The sequence below is a fragment of the Streptopelia decaocto genome (assembly GCF_964273445.1).
Source record: "Streptopelia decaocto genome assembly, chromosome: 20".
Classification (NCBI taxonomy): Eukaryota; Metazoa; Chordata; class Aves; order Columbiformes; family Columbidae; genus Streptopelia; species Streptopelia decaocto.
In genome coordinates, this window is record NC_138675.1 from 3,291,475 (window position 1) to 3,308,002 (window position 16,528).

Genomic DNA, 16,528 nt, shown 5'->3' on the forward strand with positions numbered 1-16,528 from the left:
CTGTTTGGTCAGACATTAAGTGCACTTTGTGGGGTAGTTTTCAGTACAGACAAGAAACTGTTAAGTCTAGAGTAACAGAATGTACTATTCTTTTACGTTGCCACAGTAAGAAAAAGCTGTTGTCTTGCTGCTTTCATATGAACTTATAAACATTTTTAGTTAATTCGTACAAGTCACACAAGCAAATAGAACAGCCATGCATGAAACTTGGTCACAATTCTCTTTCTAAAAGCAGTGGGATGTATGGACTCTTGGAAACTAAACAGGTGAAGTAATCTGGCTCCCTGGAAATACTGTAGCCTGCAAGGACAGGGGAGGAGGATGCCAGTGTGAAAAGTCGAACTCTTCCTAGTCAAGACAAATGTCTTCAACTGAACTGAGTCACAGGAGCTGGAAAGTGTATTAAGGTGTGTGTGAATTGTGTTTCAGGGATGGGACCTCATATGCTCATCTGTAAGAGACTGTAAACTTGAAAGATAACTAATATACCAGAACTTTCAGAAATGAAAGTTTACTCTAACTGCACTGAAAAGACAAGTAAAAAAACAATTTAGGAGAACTGGTGGAAGTTTATAACATTTTGTAGGCGTTTTTTAAAGAAAATAAAGAACAATTATTGAAAATAAGATAATTTACATTATAATTTTTATTTCCAAAGCTTGGATTGATATCGTAGTTCATGGCACATGAAAGAAACAGAAAAGCAAATATATTTAAGTTGACCTGCTTAGGAAATATTGACCATATGGATTACCGTGATTTTCACACCAAACATTTCAGTGCCTCAAAGTTTAAAGAACAGAATGTGTTGCCACCACTTGATGTACAAAGCCTTTGTTCTGATCTCTGTGCATTCGGGTCCTGCTGCACTAAATATGCCACAGAAAAGCTGCAGACTCCCAAGGTGCATTATACCTCATTAACACACTCTGATCTGGTGTTGCACATGTTACCAAACAAGCCAACTCTCCAGTTAGCAAATCAGACAGTTGGAAAGAAAAGAAAAAAAGTATAATCTAGTTCAGAAGCCTCTACATGTCAGCTCTAAAGTGTGCTGAGTAACTGCTTAAAGTGACCCATCAAAACTGGGTATTTTCCAAGCACCCTTTAATTCAGGATGTGTATTTCAATCCCTGCGTGTCTCTGCAGCAAGACAGGAAATTCCTGGTGCAACAGTCAGATGAGCAAGCGTTTAGTTGGTAGGTCAGTTCCAGCTGGGCCTACCATATTTTGCCACGTAAGTATCAAGAGCAAACAATCTGTATCAATAGCGGAAAGATTTTAGCTTCCAGTATCTAATATTTTCTAAATTCGTAAATAACTGTTTCTCTCTGAAGCCAATCCTCCTTTTTGATACATCGTTTAGTAGCGAACATGCCACAAGCACTTCACCAGCCGAAAACTTGAAAGGTTCTGGATATGTGTTTTTAAATAAATGCATTAAAAAAAATGGAATGTGAAATAATCTTTGGTAGCGTTTAAAAATCAAGCTAGCATATATTACCTGCAAATCACTTTTCAGATGTAAATCTCATTGCTGCTGGGGTTTTTTTCTTACTGCATAATCTTTTTTGTTCCTCTAGTAAATTCCTGGTTAGTAAAAATCCTATATAAATGTTCCATACTCTGTAGTCTGGGGCAGGGAAGGAGTCCTTAGAGTTGTGTGGGATCCCCATAGACCTGGAATTCTTTGACCATATTTTCCATGGATCATCTCCTCACAGCACTACAGGAGTTGTCTTTGGTTCTTATGAAATAAGAAGCACTTGTGTTTTCTGGTGCAGAATGGCATGGTTGCTTGTTTCAACTATTTTCAGGGCCTGTAAAACAAAAACCACAGACGTTTAATTGTTGTTTGTAGTTACACATGTGTTATGTGATCTTTTTTCCTCCCTTGTCTTTCCTGTCACCACTTTATTGCTCTTCCCAGTTCATATTTTGCTTTCCCCTATCCCTGTTAATGGAATTACAACTTGTTTCCTGCCACTGACTAATGCTGGATGAATAGTTTTTGTTAAATGGAATGTGGTTTTCTTACTACTTCAGAGTTTATAAAGCTCTTTAGGTTTACATGGCACCAGTTAATCTTAGTGCTACCAAAAGAGCTTCCACAGATGTCCAGAGTGATAAGACCAAGATCACTTGTCAGTGTTCATACATTGTCCAGCGCTTCCAGAAGTTGGTCCTGTAGTAATTCATAGTGAATTTTAGCTCTGTGCAGTAAAGTAATCCAAACCCCATGCACCTGATGGGTATAACAACATGCATGCAGTATCTGACATTGTTCTGGAGTGTGTGAGGGGGTTTAGATCACCTACAAGGCATTGGCAGCTCTTGCTGAATCAATACGTGCTGTATAACACGAAAATAAGTTATTTTGTCAAAACAGAAGCATTAGACATCTCCAGAGCGATTCATGTGACCTTGCTCAGAGGATGATGCTTGTTTGAAAAGACTGATTAGCAATTTACTTACGAGTACCTGCCTGACATCTTCCTTACAACAGCAATTATTATTCCTGCAAGGATTCCAACTGCAACTATGATTCCAATGATTATTCCAACCAGTGCAATTGTTTCCAGGCCACCTGAAAGAGGAAAATGGGAACGTTGGCATGTTTCTCATGAAGACCATTGATAAGAGGCTATTGATAGAACTGACACTTGTCCTGCTGCATCCCACCCCTTGGGGAAAATTTCCTTCTGTCTTGTAAACGCTGAAGCAGGTTTGGCATATCCAGCGGGGTTATTTGTCACCTGCAAATGTGCCCTTGTGCTGTAGGGCTCCATACAGACGTGGCCATGGAGAAAGCAACCAGGTGAACTAGAGGAGGCAGATCGGGGAGCAGATCATGTCTTCTCCCAAAACTTTTATTTAAGAATGACATGGTCAAGGCTAATGGCTTCTAGAAGGTGTTGCCTGGCAGTTAACTTCTCCCTTGTCTTTATAAGCAGTTCTTTTGTTTAATACCTTTTTCAGTTTTCTCTGGTTCCCCACTCCGTCCACCTGTGAAGCCAGAAAGAGAATAATTACTTAATCACTCAGCTTTGTGCAGGGTTTTGCATCCCAATTTATAATGCTATATCCAAGGAAAACTTCTAGCAACTATACCACGATGTCTTGAGGGCTGTGTAATAGGTTGTTCTTTGATAGGACAATTGAACAATTGAAAACCTTGAGAGAATGAGAGCAAAGAGCACTCTGAAGTAGTAGAAATTAAAATCTACGGGACTGAATGTGATTTAATATGTACCAGTGAAAATAGAATGCGATCACGTTAGCATCAATAAGAATATACCTGGTATAAAATAATTCTAATTAAGACAGAGATCAGATTTTAATTGCCTGAGACTGATTCATGCTGATACAATTTTGCCTTGCTCTCAGTGTATTTGCAGAATATCAGCCTTTTGCACTGATCTGCTGCTCACTGACTGCTGTATAAATGTGGGTGCAATTCGCTTTGCATGTGTGTGACAGTAATTTGTGTCTCTCCAGGAAAGATAAGGCAGAGAACTTGGCAAAAATCAAAAGGGCAGCCAGGTTATAACAGTTGTGTTTCCTGCATTTGAGGATCTTTGAGTTGGTAAAAAAAAATTCCGAAGAGCTGTTTGATTTCCATACTAATCATCTGAAAAGAAAGCAAAGGCTTTGGAGAGTTATTGCCTGCCTTGGGGTAGAACTGAGAGTGCACTCGTTTAGTAGATGGCAGTAGAACTTCGATATAATAAAACAGAAGTGACTTTCTTACCATCAACAGTTTCTGTGTTAGTTTCGTAACCAGTAGAATGCTCACTGTCTTCACTTGTGGCAAACGCACTTTCTGTGGTCATCAGTTCTCCAAACTCCAAGAGGTTTGTTGCGTGGTGCAGTCTTGTGGGCAGCTACAGGAATTGGGAGGAAGAAGGAAAAGCAAAGCTCAGTGCACTCAGGCTATGTGTATGAAACAAGCATTTAAATTTCTCGGCCTGTCAGGTGCCCTATGGATGCTTGTTTAGCTATTACCTCTTGTCTTTGACTTGTGTAAAGTGCCAAAAAAAGGTGATTTGTCTTTGCTGCTAGAGGCTTTATAAATCGGGTGAGGTCTACGCTGGACTACAAAAGGTGTAGGAGAGGACTGCACACCTGCCTTTTTCGTGGTCTTGTTTCTTTTGACTTTAGTTTCTGTTTGGTTTCAGCTGATCGGAGGCAGCTCGGTGGGTCCCGATTAAACAAAATCTTCGAGGTACAGAGAAGCCTTTTTTTGGTTGGTTTTTTTTTTCTCTCAATCGGGCACTTTCATTCTCAAAAGACCCGGAAGCTCCCGGGGAGGTCGTGCTTGACCAACCTCATTGACTTTTATGAGGACATAACAAGATGGATGGATGATGGCAGAGCGGTGGACGTGATCTACCTTGACTTGAGTGAGGCATTTGACACAGAATCCCACAGCATCCTCACAGCTGAACTGAGGGAGTGCGGGCTGGATGAGCGGGTAGTGAGGTGACTGCGAACTGGCTGAAGGGAAGAAGCCAGAGAGTCGTGGTCAATGGGGCAGAGTCCAGTTGAGGCCTGGATCTAGTGCAGTGCCTCAGGGGGCAGTGCTGGGGCCTGTATTATTCAATATATTCATCAATGATTTGGACGAGGGAATAGAGTGACTATCAGTAAGTTTGCTGATGGCACCAAGCTGGGAGGAGTGGCTGACACTGGAAGCTGTGCTGCCATCCAGAGACCTGGACAGGATGGAGAGTTGGGCAGGGAAACATGTAATGAAATAGAACAAGGGCAAGTGTAGAGTCTTGAATCTGGGCAGGAACAACCCCAGGTTCCAGTATAAGATGGGGAATGACAGTACCAGGAATATGAAATCTAAATAAGGGAGCCTTACTTAGAATTATACTCACCAGGGTTGATAATTCTTCCAATTCTGTGTCATTTCTGTCTCTGAAATCAATTTTTGCACTTTCTTCTCCTTCTAGAACTGAGCTTGCTGAATAGAATATTAGAAAATGAGTTAGGATTTTACTTGATACTCACATATTCTGGCTACTTAAACATCTAAGCTTTGTTACATATAAGATCAGTGTAATGCCAAGTCTCCCTGCCCCTGTGCACTTTCAGCTCAGTGCCAGCTGCAACCTTTTAATTTTAGAACTATCATTAATGAATATGGGTGTAGCTGTAGTTCACAAAATATTCTTTGCTCCCAAAACTCATTTTTGAACCAAACCAACAATTTTTCACCCACCTCTAGCAATGTAAGACTCCGAGCTTTGTCCCATCACCAAGAGACTAAACACTGATCTAAACTTAGATTTCTAATTCCATGTTTACTCGAGTAAATAGAATTTTATGGTTTTATACATTTAGAAGCCTGAATACAGATACACTTTCTATTTAAGAGCTAAAAGGGTGTGTTCTAGTACTTTAGGCAGTTGAAGATGAAGAAAGTATATTCATGTTATGCCAACATGAGACCTAATTAAGCCACCCAGTCTCCCCAAAATTTCCCTTTTTTTCTTCTTCTCCTTGAAGCAGCCTTGAAAATGTTGTATGTTAACACCAAGCAGCTTATTCAAAGAAGCTGCCTGTATTCTTGGCATGGCAGTAGCTTTCAGCCCTGATAGTCAAGGGATGAAAAGAAACAAAGCTGTAGAGAATTAGTGAAATGTCACAAAGAAACATGAAATAATTCTTCTTTGTGTGATCACGTTATTGCAGATTCTTGGCAACAAGTGACGTGTAGAGAAGCTATTTCAGTGCTGCGTTTGACCTCAGTGCACGGTGATTGACAAAAGGAGGTGGCCCAGATTAATCCTGCCTAATTTTAGGTGCTTAATAAAGGTGCCTAAATAAGTTGTCTGCCTGCCCTTATCTTTTAGAGCCTGTGGGGAAAGATAAATACTGCCAGAAGGTCCTTTGGGTCATCCTTGGAAGTGCTGCCTTTTCTGAACTGTAAAGGGAAACCACAATAATACGGTTTCCCTCTTAACTTCCTAAAGCTCACAGGTACAACTGATTTCTGTCCATGTGGAGATTTTGTCCCAGCCCTGTCCAATCTGCATAATACTGTGGTCAAGCTGGGCTCCTGTATTTGCTGGAGAATAGTCCCTGGACTATATTTCCAGGTTTATTTTCCTGGACAGACAGGGGAAGTGCTCTGGTGGTAGTTAAGCAGCCACTACTGAACTATTACCGAAAGAAAGACCAGGAGGTAATTTGTTACCAGTGTATTGCATTTGCAGGAAGGAATATTTGATACTAGACAAGTTGTTGTAAGACAAAGTCATGATACAGGGAAAAAAATATTTACATGAAATTGAGGGAAATACTGGGCATGAAACATTTTTCCCAGTACCACGCAAATATAGTGCTGGCATCAGAGAGATGTAAATGGGACGTAAGGGCGTGTGTGCTTTACTCATTTGTTTCATTTGATGTGGGCCAACTGTAGCAAGAGCTATAGGGTTAAGTAGTGCTTCTGCATGTGTTCTTAATATTATCTTGGAGGAGGCTGTAAATCAAAGCAGTGCCTGCAGTGCTGGGATTCTCCAGCCCTGTGGCCTCTTCTGTCCGCAGCTTTACGTTGCTGCAGATGGGAATTCATCACTGCATCTCCTTCTGCCAAAGTTCCAGCTGGGTGCGTTTCAGTTCAAAGTCCCCAGCTGCTATCAGGCTGAAACTTCTCACACCAGCAGAAAATCTGATGTCTTTAAAAGTTTAATAGTGCTTTGAAAACAGCCCATGGTTAAGCATCCCATGACCCACTTAGGGAGGATGAGCTCACTACTCATTGTTATGCATGGAGTGACAGTTTACTAGAAAAACCTCTTAGGGCTGCTTTCAAAGCACAGTGGTTGTGTTGGAAAGGAGAATGAGTTGTAAAACTGTTGTTCATTACCATTCCTTTCAGATATCTCCAAAACCAACAAAGATACTTTTGAAGATGAAGAATGATGTAGGATCTTGTTTCTTTCCCAGCAGTCAGAATAAACGCAGACACCAGTGGGCGAAGGCGGTTGTAACCCTGTGTTTTAGCTTAGTCCTTGAAATAGGAAGCCCTCAAAATCAGATGAGCTTCCATCTCCATATAAGAGACCAGTAGGTAAAAATGGCGAACTTTAAAAGATTTCCTGAATCAAGAACTGAAATAATCTTTGTTGCTCATTGCACTCCTTCAGCTTTATATATTTATAACAGCTTAAAAAATTAACTAGCGGGTTAACTGTCAAACCAAAGCTTTGATCTTAACATTCAAGCTTCTTTTTATCTGTATCTTATTGATATAATATTTTATCTTACCGAGCTGAGCTAGATAGATGCTTTGTGGAATGCTCTCTAGAAAAGCAAGGGAAAGAATTTAGTGGGACGGGTCACTTGGGAGATATCACTCTTCTGTTTCAGATATTACTGGGCTAGCTATCTGGAGTTGACTGATGTAGTTCAGGATCTGCTTCCTGAACTGTCACAGCCCCAGTGGTGGTGTTTGAAGAACTGTGCATGCCTGGGTGTGTTAGCCATCCTGTTTTGGCCATATTTTACTCAATATTCATGTCCTGATACAGGAATTCCCTTTCCAAGGAAACATTCTTCACCCCAGACCTTAATTTGATTGTGAGCAAAGTGAGTCTTAGTCAGTCTCTCATTATTGGAACCTCGTTCAGTGGTAGTTCGGTGGAAACTTTTATTCGTGGTCTTGGAAGTTTTAACTTATCAAATTATACATTTTTGTTATCTGCCTTTTGAATACATAATGTCTCAGCAGCAGCTCTGTGGTTTTCAAATACCATTTTGTCTGTTATTTGGTTTCATCCTAAGTTTGAACATATTCCACAGTCAGATCCAAAACCTACCTCATCAGCTTATTTTTCTCTGAAAGTAGTTTTCCATTATTTTTCTATGATTGCTTAAGCATTTTCGGATATTTTTAAGAAGCATATAGTTGTCTCTTTTTTGCGTGTGAAATGGTTCAACGCTGCCAAATCCAGGCTACAACATTTTTTGGACTTTGAGGTTTTGAAGAATATAATATAGTGGATTCTGGGGTTTGCCTTCTGGATTTTGAGCCTTTGGACAGTTAACATTTTCAGGCCTCAGAAAGGCAAGGAAGTTTCTTAATGAGAACTGAAATTCTCATTTGTACCTGTGGCTCCTGCAGAATTCCTGATACGTGCAGCATCCTGAGCCTGTTTGGGGCCGTGACATTGGCATTTTTTCTTTTTCTGTTAATCCTTTCTGGAAGTTGGTGTTGTATATCATGCCATGATAACAAAACGCCCTGGCATATGTTTAAGTGTCTAGACTTGTTCAGAGAGAGTATGTGCTGTCTGTCTTTAAGCTGAAGTGCTTAATGCAGTTTTCTTATACAAATCCTCCCAGCTTTGCTTAAGATAATAAAGGAAGCTGCATGACAAAACACCATGAACTTGGGAAAGTTATCTGCCGGTTGAAAAATGGTCACAACGCGCAAGGAAAGATTTAGCTCAGCCTTATTTGGAGGATGGCTGACTGTGTTCAGGTATTCCATGTCGCTCACGATGACAACGTTTCACTGAGTTGTCAGAAACGTTTCCTTTGGTCACCACACCCCACTCCAGATGGTTTCTATTGCTGCGGCGGCCTTAGCCAAGGGAACAAAGCCGAAGTTTAAACCTTCGGTGCCAAGTGGCAAAGAGCCACTCAGCTGCTTCTGAAGCAAATCACGTGGCTTCTGAATGTTACAAAATTCTATGTTGCCCATATGTAGAATACACACAGAAAAGCAAAACAGAATATAACTGGGCATATAGAGAGAAAAATAACTGTGCTTCTAGTGCTTGCTGTGTGCATATGAGCTACAACCAGTGTTGTGAAATAAAACCACAAGACTGCAAACTGGCTGAAGGGAAGAAGCCAGAGAGTCGTGGTCAATGGGGCAGAGTCCAGTTGAGGCCTGGATCTAGTGCAGTGCCTCAGGGGGCAGTACTGGGGCCTGTATTATTCCATATATTCATCAATGATTTGGAGGAGGGAATAGAGTGACTATCAGCAAGTTTGCTGATGACACCAAGCTGGGAGGAGTGGCTGACACTGGAAGCTGTGCTGCCATCCAGAGACCTGGACAGGCTGGAGAGCTGGGCAGAGAAAAATTTAATGAAATATAACAAGGGCAAGTGTAGAGTCTTGAATCTGGGTAGGAACAAGCCCAGGTTCCAGTCTAAGTTGGGGAATGACCTACTAGAGAGCAGCGTAGGGGAAAGGGACCTGTGGGTCCTGGGAACAGCAGGGTGACCATGAGCCAGCACTGGGCCCTTGTGGCCAGGAAGCCAATGGTACCTGGGGTGGGTTAGAAGGGGGTGGTCAGTAGGTCAGAGAGGTTCTCCTGCCCCTCTGCTCTGCCCTGGGGAGACCACACCTGGAATATTGTGTCCGGTTGTGGCCCCTCAGTTCCAGCAGGACAGGGAACTGCTGGAGAGAGTCCAGCGCAGCCACCAAAATGCTGAAGGGAGTGGAGCATCTCCCGTGTGAGGAAAGGCTGAGGGAGCTGGGGCTCTGGAGCTGGACAAGAGGAGACTGAGGGGGGACTCATTAATGTTTACAGATATCTAAAGGGTGAGTGTCAGGAGGATGGAGCCAGGCTCTTCTCGGTGACAACCAGTGATAGGACACCAACTGGAATCTGGTTAGGCTTTTACTTTGTTCACACAAAGATTTTTCGTTAGCTGCTTTACATTGCCACACAGCAAGATCCATTCAAATGTGTTTAGTCTGACTTTCATACTAACTAATAACATACTAGCTAATACTTGGATGAGTTTCTTAGTCATAAAACCATTTTAGTATGCATTTGGAATTGTGTCCCCTTTACAGATTCATCAGCAGCTCATATGCTACTGAAGCCCTCCTAAGACAGTCCATGTTTGCCTGGAAGGGTGTACACAGCAGAATTGTGCCCTGAAAAGATTATTCTGATGCAATTTATGCTGGATGTTGTAGTGTTTGTAATCACCAAGTACAAAGATTAAAAAAAACATGAGGAAGCCATAAAGCAACAGGGGAATACAGACAGCATCACAGTTTCTATTTCGTTTGAGAGTCCTTGGCCAGACTTCTGAGACAGTGAGTAAATTTGTGTCTCTTCTCATTTGTTTCTCTTTGTAACATCCAAACATACATATACTCCCAATCCTACAACTTTTTCTGAAGTGCTGTGCAGGAAGTTGTGCACCACGTAGCTCTGTGAGCTTTGCCACAGCATTATTTCAAACCAAGGGTACGGTAGGTGCACACGCAAACTGGCAGAGGCCCTTTCCGAGGCTGCCTGTCCGCAGCGTGGAGCTGGGATGCGCTGAAGAGCAGGACCTGGCAGCATTTGAGCTCCATCCTCTAGTCCCTGACCACATCCAGACAAAAAGCAAACAAACCAACAAAACAAACGTGCAACTGAGACAGACCATATGCTGGAGCTGGGTAAACAGCAGTCATTCCTGTGGTACGCGTGGATGTATGGCTCGCCTCAAATGACACAGGGAGGGAACACTGCATGCTTCTGTCCGAGCCCAACAGCCTGCGTGCTGTGGGTTCTCCTTCCTTCACTGTTTTTTATTATCTATTAAAATGCTCTTTTATCTCTTTAGGTTTTGAGCTGCTTATTTTTGCAGATGCTTTAAAAGTACTGGATCTGGGGTAAATGCATGGGTTCAGTGGAAACCATTGAATTACAGGAGCTGAGAATCAGGCCTCTTCATTTTGTTTTCACTGTGCAGCTTGAGTTAATGAAAGGTCCACTTGTGAGGTTTTAAATATGATTTCCTTTTAAAGCAAAGTTACACAGATTCAAAAACTGATTTTTGAGATACAGATGGGCAAACCTCTCCGCTTTCCCAATCAAGAGGAGAAAGCAATTTGTATCTGTTCTGCTGGGCTTTTATCAAGACATTGCAAAGTACAGACACACTAATTTGCACACCTGCTAACTGAGATCCAGTAAGATGGTTTTTGTGATAATTAAGTTTTGGTTATTGGCCATTTGGAGCTACAATCGTACCATGATAATGTAGTTTACAAGAGGCCAGTATTGGGGACACACATACAAGTACATTCATTGTTTGTGATGCAGCCTCATAGAGGGCGAAAGGTTTTGTCACGCTTATTTATTAGAAAACTGGGTCCATTTCGGAGTCACATATGACCCTTCATTTTAGTTGTTCATTTTATTTACTAGCAGCGGTTTCAGAATGTGATTTCCAGGAGAGTTTAGAGTCACCTAACTTTATTGTTTGGGTTTGCCACTGAACTGCTAACATAGTTTGGGTAAATCAAGATACGTTGGAAAAAACCCTTTCTTGTGATTTTGTCGATTCTGGTTTTTACGATTTTGAAAATCGTATAATTTTTTTCAGTCTTTCATGGTTCACTGTAAACTTCAATTTCCATTCTTACCATATAGACACTTCTCATGTGAATTATCCTGTCCATGAGCTTACTTGTAGTCTGAAACAAATGTAAATTAAGATGACCTAGAATAAACCTGTTTAATTTTGAGACTTGCATAAGGAGGTATAATCTAGTATTTGCCTCTAGGTAAGATCAGGCATGGAGAGTTGATACAGCTCAAGTGCCATGTGGTAACTTGTTTAACGATCATGTTAACTTCTGTTCATGTTATGCGACAGCCCATAATCTCCTTTGCAATGATACTTGCACCTTGGGAAGGGATTCAAATTAGGAAATGTGTTGCCTCTCTAAAGCACTCATTGGAATGCTTGTGCTTTTAATTGTTTTATTTGTTATTGGTTGTCACCAAGAAGAGCCTGGCTCCATCCTCCTGACACTCCCCCTTTAGATATCTGTAAACATTAATGAGTCCCCCCTCAGTCTCCTCTTGTCCAGCTCCAGAGCCCCAGCTCCCTCAGCCTTTCCTCACACGGGAGATGCTCCACTCCCTTCAGCATCTTTGTTGCCCTGCGCTGGACTCTCTCCAGCAGTTCCCTGTCCTGCTGGAACTGAGGGGCCACAACTGGACACAAGATTCCAGGTGTGGTCTCCCCAGGGCAGAGCAGAGGGGCAGGAGAACCTCTCTGACCTACTGGCCAACCCCTTCTAACCCACCCCAGGTCCCATTGGCTTCCTGGCCACAAGGGCCCAGTGCTGGCTCATGGTCACCCTGCTGTCCCCAGGACCCCCAGGTCCCTTTCCCCTGTGCTGCTCTCTAATAGGTCATTCCCCAACTTATACTGGAACCTGGGGTTGTTCCTACCCAGATGCAAGACTCTACACTTGCCCTTGTTATATTTCATTACATGTTTCCCTGCCCAGCTCTCCAGCCTGTCCAGGTCTCTGATGGCAGCACAGCTTCCAGTGTCACCACTCCTCCCAACTTGGTGTCATCAGCAAACTTGCTGACAGTCACTCTATTCCCTCGTCCAAATCATTGATGAATATATTGAATAATACAGGCCCCAGCACTGCCCCCTGAGGCACTGCACTAGATCCAGGCCTCAACTGGACTCTGCCCCATTGACCACAACTCTCTGGCTTCTTCCCTTCAGCCAGTTCGCAGTCCACCTCACTACCCAGAAGCTCACATATGAAGAGTTAAGTGAATTAATAAGCTAATTCTCTTCTACATCAGTATAGTATTTTATGCTTTTACAGCTTTCTTATACCTTGCTTTATGTAGCCCAATTAAAGGAGCTTTTATCCTTTCATTTGGAAACCATCTTGCTGACTTTAGGACCCAATAGTCCCAATAGTCCTGTTAAGAGCAGCACAAACCTGGGAAATTGTTCCAGTTTGAGCCCCAAACCCAAGTCAGACAAGTAGATTTATGCTTTGACAGACTAGTGGGTTGAGTTTCAAGTTATTCTTTTCAGAGCACTGGCACTTGGAACGCGTTCTGTAGCAACAGGAGCTGTATTTCACTGCGGTGGGCATACTTTGCACACACATCATACATCAGGCACGTCGCCTGTGGCTGGTTCATTCATAATGAGTCAAACGCTACGCAGAAAAATATAATTTGAATGTGGCATTCCTGGAATCAAGTACTGATTGGGGTAATTCTGATTTACTGTTAAAAAATCAGACCCTTCTCCTTTAGCTTTAAAAAGACTTAAACATGTTTTACCAAAAATTATAACCTGTATTTTTCATATAAAATTCAAAAGAAACAGTTTGCCAAATAAACTTTTTCTGAGTAGAGACAAAACCACTTTTCAACTCTCTTACGTAATAATTTTTCCTGGTTTAGTTTCCCTCACTTGAATGTATTAATTATGGCTAAGTTAGTATTAGCAAAACCCTGCGTAAGGCTCCAATTCTAAGCTGTTGTGATGCCTCCAAGTACAGAAGCCAAACTCTTGAATGGAAAGATTTATAAGTTACTTTCGCAGGGAGTTTCACCACCTAAATGTCAGCTACAGCAAAATTACTGCTTGCAGTCCCCTTTGCTTATATTACAGGGGAAGCGAAGACATTTCCAAGGGCCGTTGATGAAATCCCTTCCCAGGCTGCTCCCACCGTTCTCCTTCCCTTAGACAGACAGAGAAAATCCTTTTCTATCAGACCAGAACTCAGGCCATTTGAAAACTTGGTGTTTCCTTCCTGGTTACAACCATCGCAGATGCCCAGTAATAGCATCAGAACTCAAAAGAAAGTTTTATAAACAGGACAGAGCAACTATATTGCCTATGAGTAAGTACATAAACCGTTAAACTACAGGAAAATATGGAAATAATTTTAGCCAAAGTTTCTTCTTACCTTCTTCAGCAAGTGCTATGAAAGGCACACTCCCTAGAACGAAGATGAAGAGTTGAAGTTTAATAAACATCTTGGATCAGCTTGGGGAATAGCTTTCCAATCCTCAGAGCAGATGGATTCCAATTCTGATTAATTTTTTGAGAGGCAGGGAAGATTTGAGATCACAAAAAGCAATCACTGCAAAAAAATGCTTTGGTATTCCAAATATTCCTTTTAACTGCTGTAGTCTAAAGGGAGAAGGTTTTCCCAGATGATAACTATACAACTAAAGAAAAATGAGTGGAGTCGGCATTATTTTCTTTAGCCAAGGGGTGGGAGCATGCCTAAGGTGGTCCTCAAAGAGCCAGGCCCGCCCTCCGCCTCTGTTTGGTCAGCACTGGAATGATGATCTCAGCCCAGGTTTAAAGTTACAGGAGCTGTTGTGGCTTTCAGAAGACTTTTATTTAGCAAAGGGGGAAAGGGTATTTAAGCAGAGCGAGGTATTCAGGGAGCTCCTTCTGCAAACCGTCCTTAAAAATATTTAAGGAACAACACTAAGGCCATTTTTCCTGTTATTTCCAGCAGTGAGCTGATGTTTGTTTCATTTCAAAGTGAGCCCCCATGTTTATCTGAGCAATGTGGTACTGAATGTGCACTTAGGGATACTGAAATAATTTTAGGACAGGTTATTTAATTGTGCAGTAAATACTGTCTGAATTTTTCTGCATGTCCATGTCTCTCAGTGTGTGTCCTCAAGTGACATCCCAGCTGTGCTCCAGCATTTATCCCTGCCCACAGGCTTGCTGGCCTCTGTGTGCTAATATCACCCTACAGAGATGGAGGATTTTTCCCTTTCATACATAACTTAGTAGTACAGCTGCGTAATGGGCTGTTCCAGACTAGTTACTTTTCTCTTGTACATGTTTCTGTGCATCATCATCATGGGATGGATGCAAGGCAGCTCTGTGTGTTTTTAATCACAGTGGTTGAAGGGAGGAGATGGAAAGGGTCTGGAGTACAAGCAGCCCTTATATTTTCATTTCATAACCTGTCCTTTCTATCTGATGGTTGCAGTCATTTGCTCAGCCTTGTGATGAGGGGGTTAAGCTGTCTCTAGGTCAGTAAGAGCCAAGAATGAGATGTAGCTGGGGGAGTAGAAGGATAGTGACTATATCCTGCAAAGTGTTCTGCCTCAGTGGCACAAGTGTGGGATGGTGTGTTTTCCTCTGAATCAGCCAGTGTTGCAATATGAACCCAGGAGCACTGAAGTCAATGGAAAACTCCCTGTTGTCATAAATGGACTTGGAATCAGGCCTTTAATTGGAAATTTTGTCTGACAGTTTATCCTGGAACTGATTGCATTTCTCTGCTGAATGAAATAATCCGTATGTGTACATATAATTCATTTAAATTGCAAAAGCCCAGCTCCAGATTTACTTTCCCTGCAAGTGAACATCACTATGATCCAGAAAATAAGGACTATTACACAGGGCCAGGTGTGACAGTGAAATGTGGGCATGAGGCTGATGCAGCGTCTGCGGTAAATGGGCTGGAGAGAAGGGGCTGTTGTTACAGAGCTCCACGTGTAGCATGAACCCGGTGATTGTACTTAATCTCAGATAACAATAAAATTATTCTCATTTTCTTGAAGTATCTCCGGGATGATTCCCTTTTTCACTACAGCTATCTCTAAAACAGAAGGAATTATATATATCAAGGTCTAAACTTTTTAGGGCTATATTGCCAGAACTGGTATTTGATTTATTTTTTATAGAAACCCTTTAGGGACACCTGTGTCTTTTAGGACTGACGTTCAGGAGTGCCAAGCATGCAGAGCTCCTGGAAATGGTCTGAGCCTGTTCCTGCTTGTCCCATCTGTAAACTGAGGCTCTGGTGTTTCAAACTGGACAGAAGGTACTTTCTACTGGTTTGTGTTACGTGTCAAAAGCACCTCCTTAAACATCAGTTATGAAAAATGCAAACTATGAATAGAATTTACGTTGTATTTCCACTTCCAGAACAATTTGTTTTGTGGGCATTCTCTGCTTGTGGCTTATACAATGTTTTCTAAGACTAAATCTATTATGTAAAGGATTCAAAAACTCAAACGGGCAACTCTATACAGCATGATTGGCTGCAAGTTTGCCTCAAAGTAGAGCAGAGTTACCTTGTTGAAAGCAGATAATGGAAAACTGGTTGCTGTTGTTCTGGGTCTCCTCTTCTTTAAAGTAACAGAATATTTCCTCAGACTGAATTGTGTGGTTTTTGTATTTCAGCACCTGCCAAGAGGGGTGGCTTTGGTTGCAAATGGAAAACAGGAAATGGCCTGAAAATTAATAAAGCTTGCAGAAAACAGTTTTTATGCTTCTGACCAAATATTGCAGGGCCTGCAGCTGCCCCCAGGGTATAGAAACAGGAAAGCTGGCAACAGAAAGAGACAGTGGCTTTCAGTTACAGAGCAGATTTGCCAAGGACATAATTAAACTGGATGCTGAATTTACACTTTTTGAGTGTATTTTTAATGAAAGAGTAACAAAGGAAAATATGGATTTATTTATTGTGTACTAGAGATGTTGTAAGCTAAGATTTCACTTGTGTTGGAGGTGGTTCTATAGAAAGATAAATTCTAACAGCACAGGGAGCTGCACGTTGATGGAAAATTCTGTAACAAGTCAGATAAAAGCCAGGACACTCAAATCTGTCACCATGCTGCAATCTCTGATGACTTGGGGAACTCTGCAGGAAAATAGAGGGATAATTTGGATATTCCTTTCATGAGATGAGACATTCGTGTGGCATTTTTATGTGTGTGTGTGTGTGTGTATAG

The 16,528-nt window shown here is 41.8% G+C and overlaps 1 protein-coding gene across 3 annotated transcripts; it reads right to left on the reverse strand.

Moving 5' to 3' along the window:
- Positions 1-628: 628 nt before the first annotated feature.
- On the reverse strand, positions 629-14,040 carry PDPN (podoplanin). 3 transcript variants are annotated; one of them, XM_082069593.1, is made up of 6 exons: positions 13,723-14,040; positions 4,887-4,972; positions 3,752-3,884; positions 2,971-3,006; positions 2,486-2,587; positions 629-1,820 (listed from the first exon to the last, which is right to left on the reverse strand). In XM_082069593.1, the coding sequence occupies exons 1-6, from the start codon at positions 13,790-13,792 to the stop codon at positions 1,804-1,806; spliced, it is 444 nt and encodes a 147-aa protein (XP_081925719.1). In that variant the 5' UTR covers positions 13,793-14,040; the 3' UTR covers positions 629-1,803. The 3 variants fall into 3 exon arrangements, with proteins under 3 accessions (XP_081925719.1, XP_081925718.1, XP_081925720.1); XM_082069592.1 differs by having other exon boundaries at positions 2,476-2,587; positions 13,723-14,039; XM_082069594.1 differs by having other exon boundaries at positions 2,482-2,587; positions 13,723-14,038.
- Positions 14,041-16,528: the final 2,488 nt, after the last annotated feature.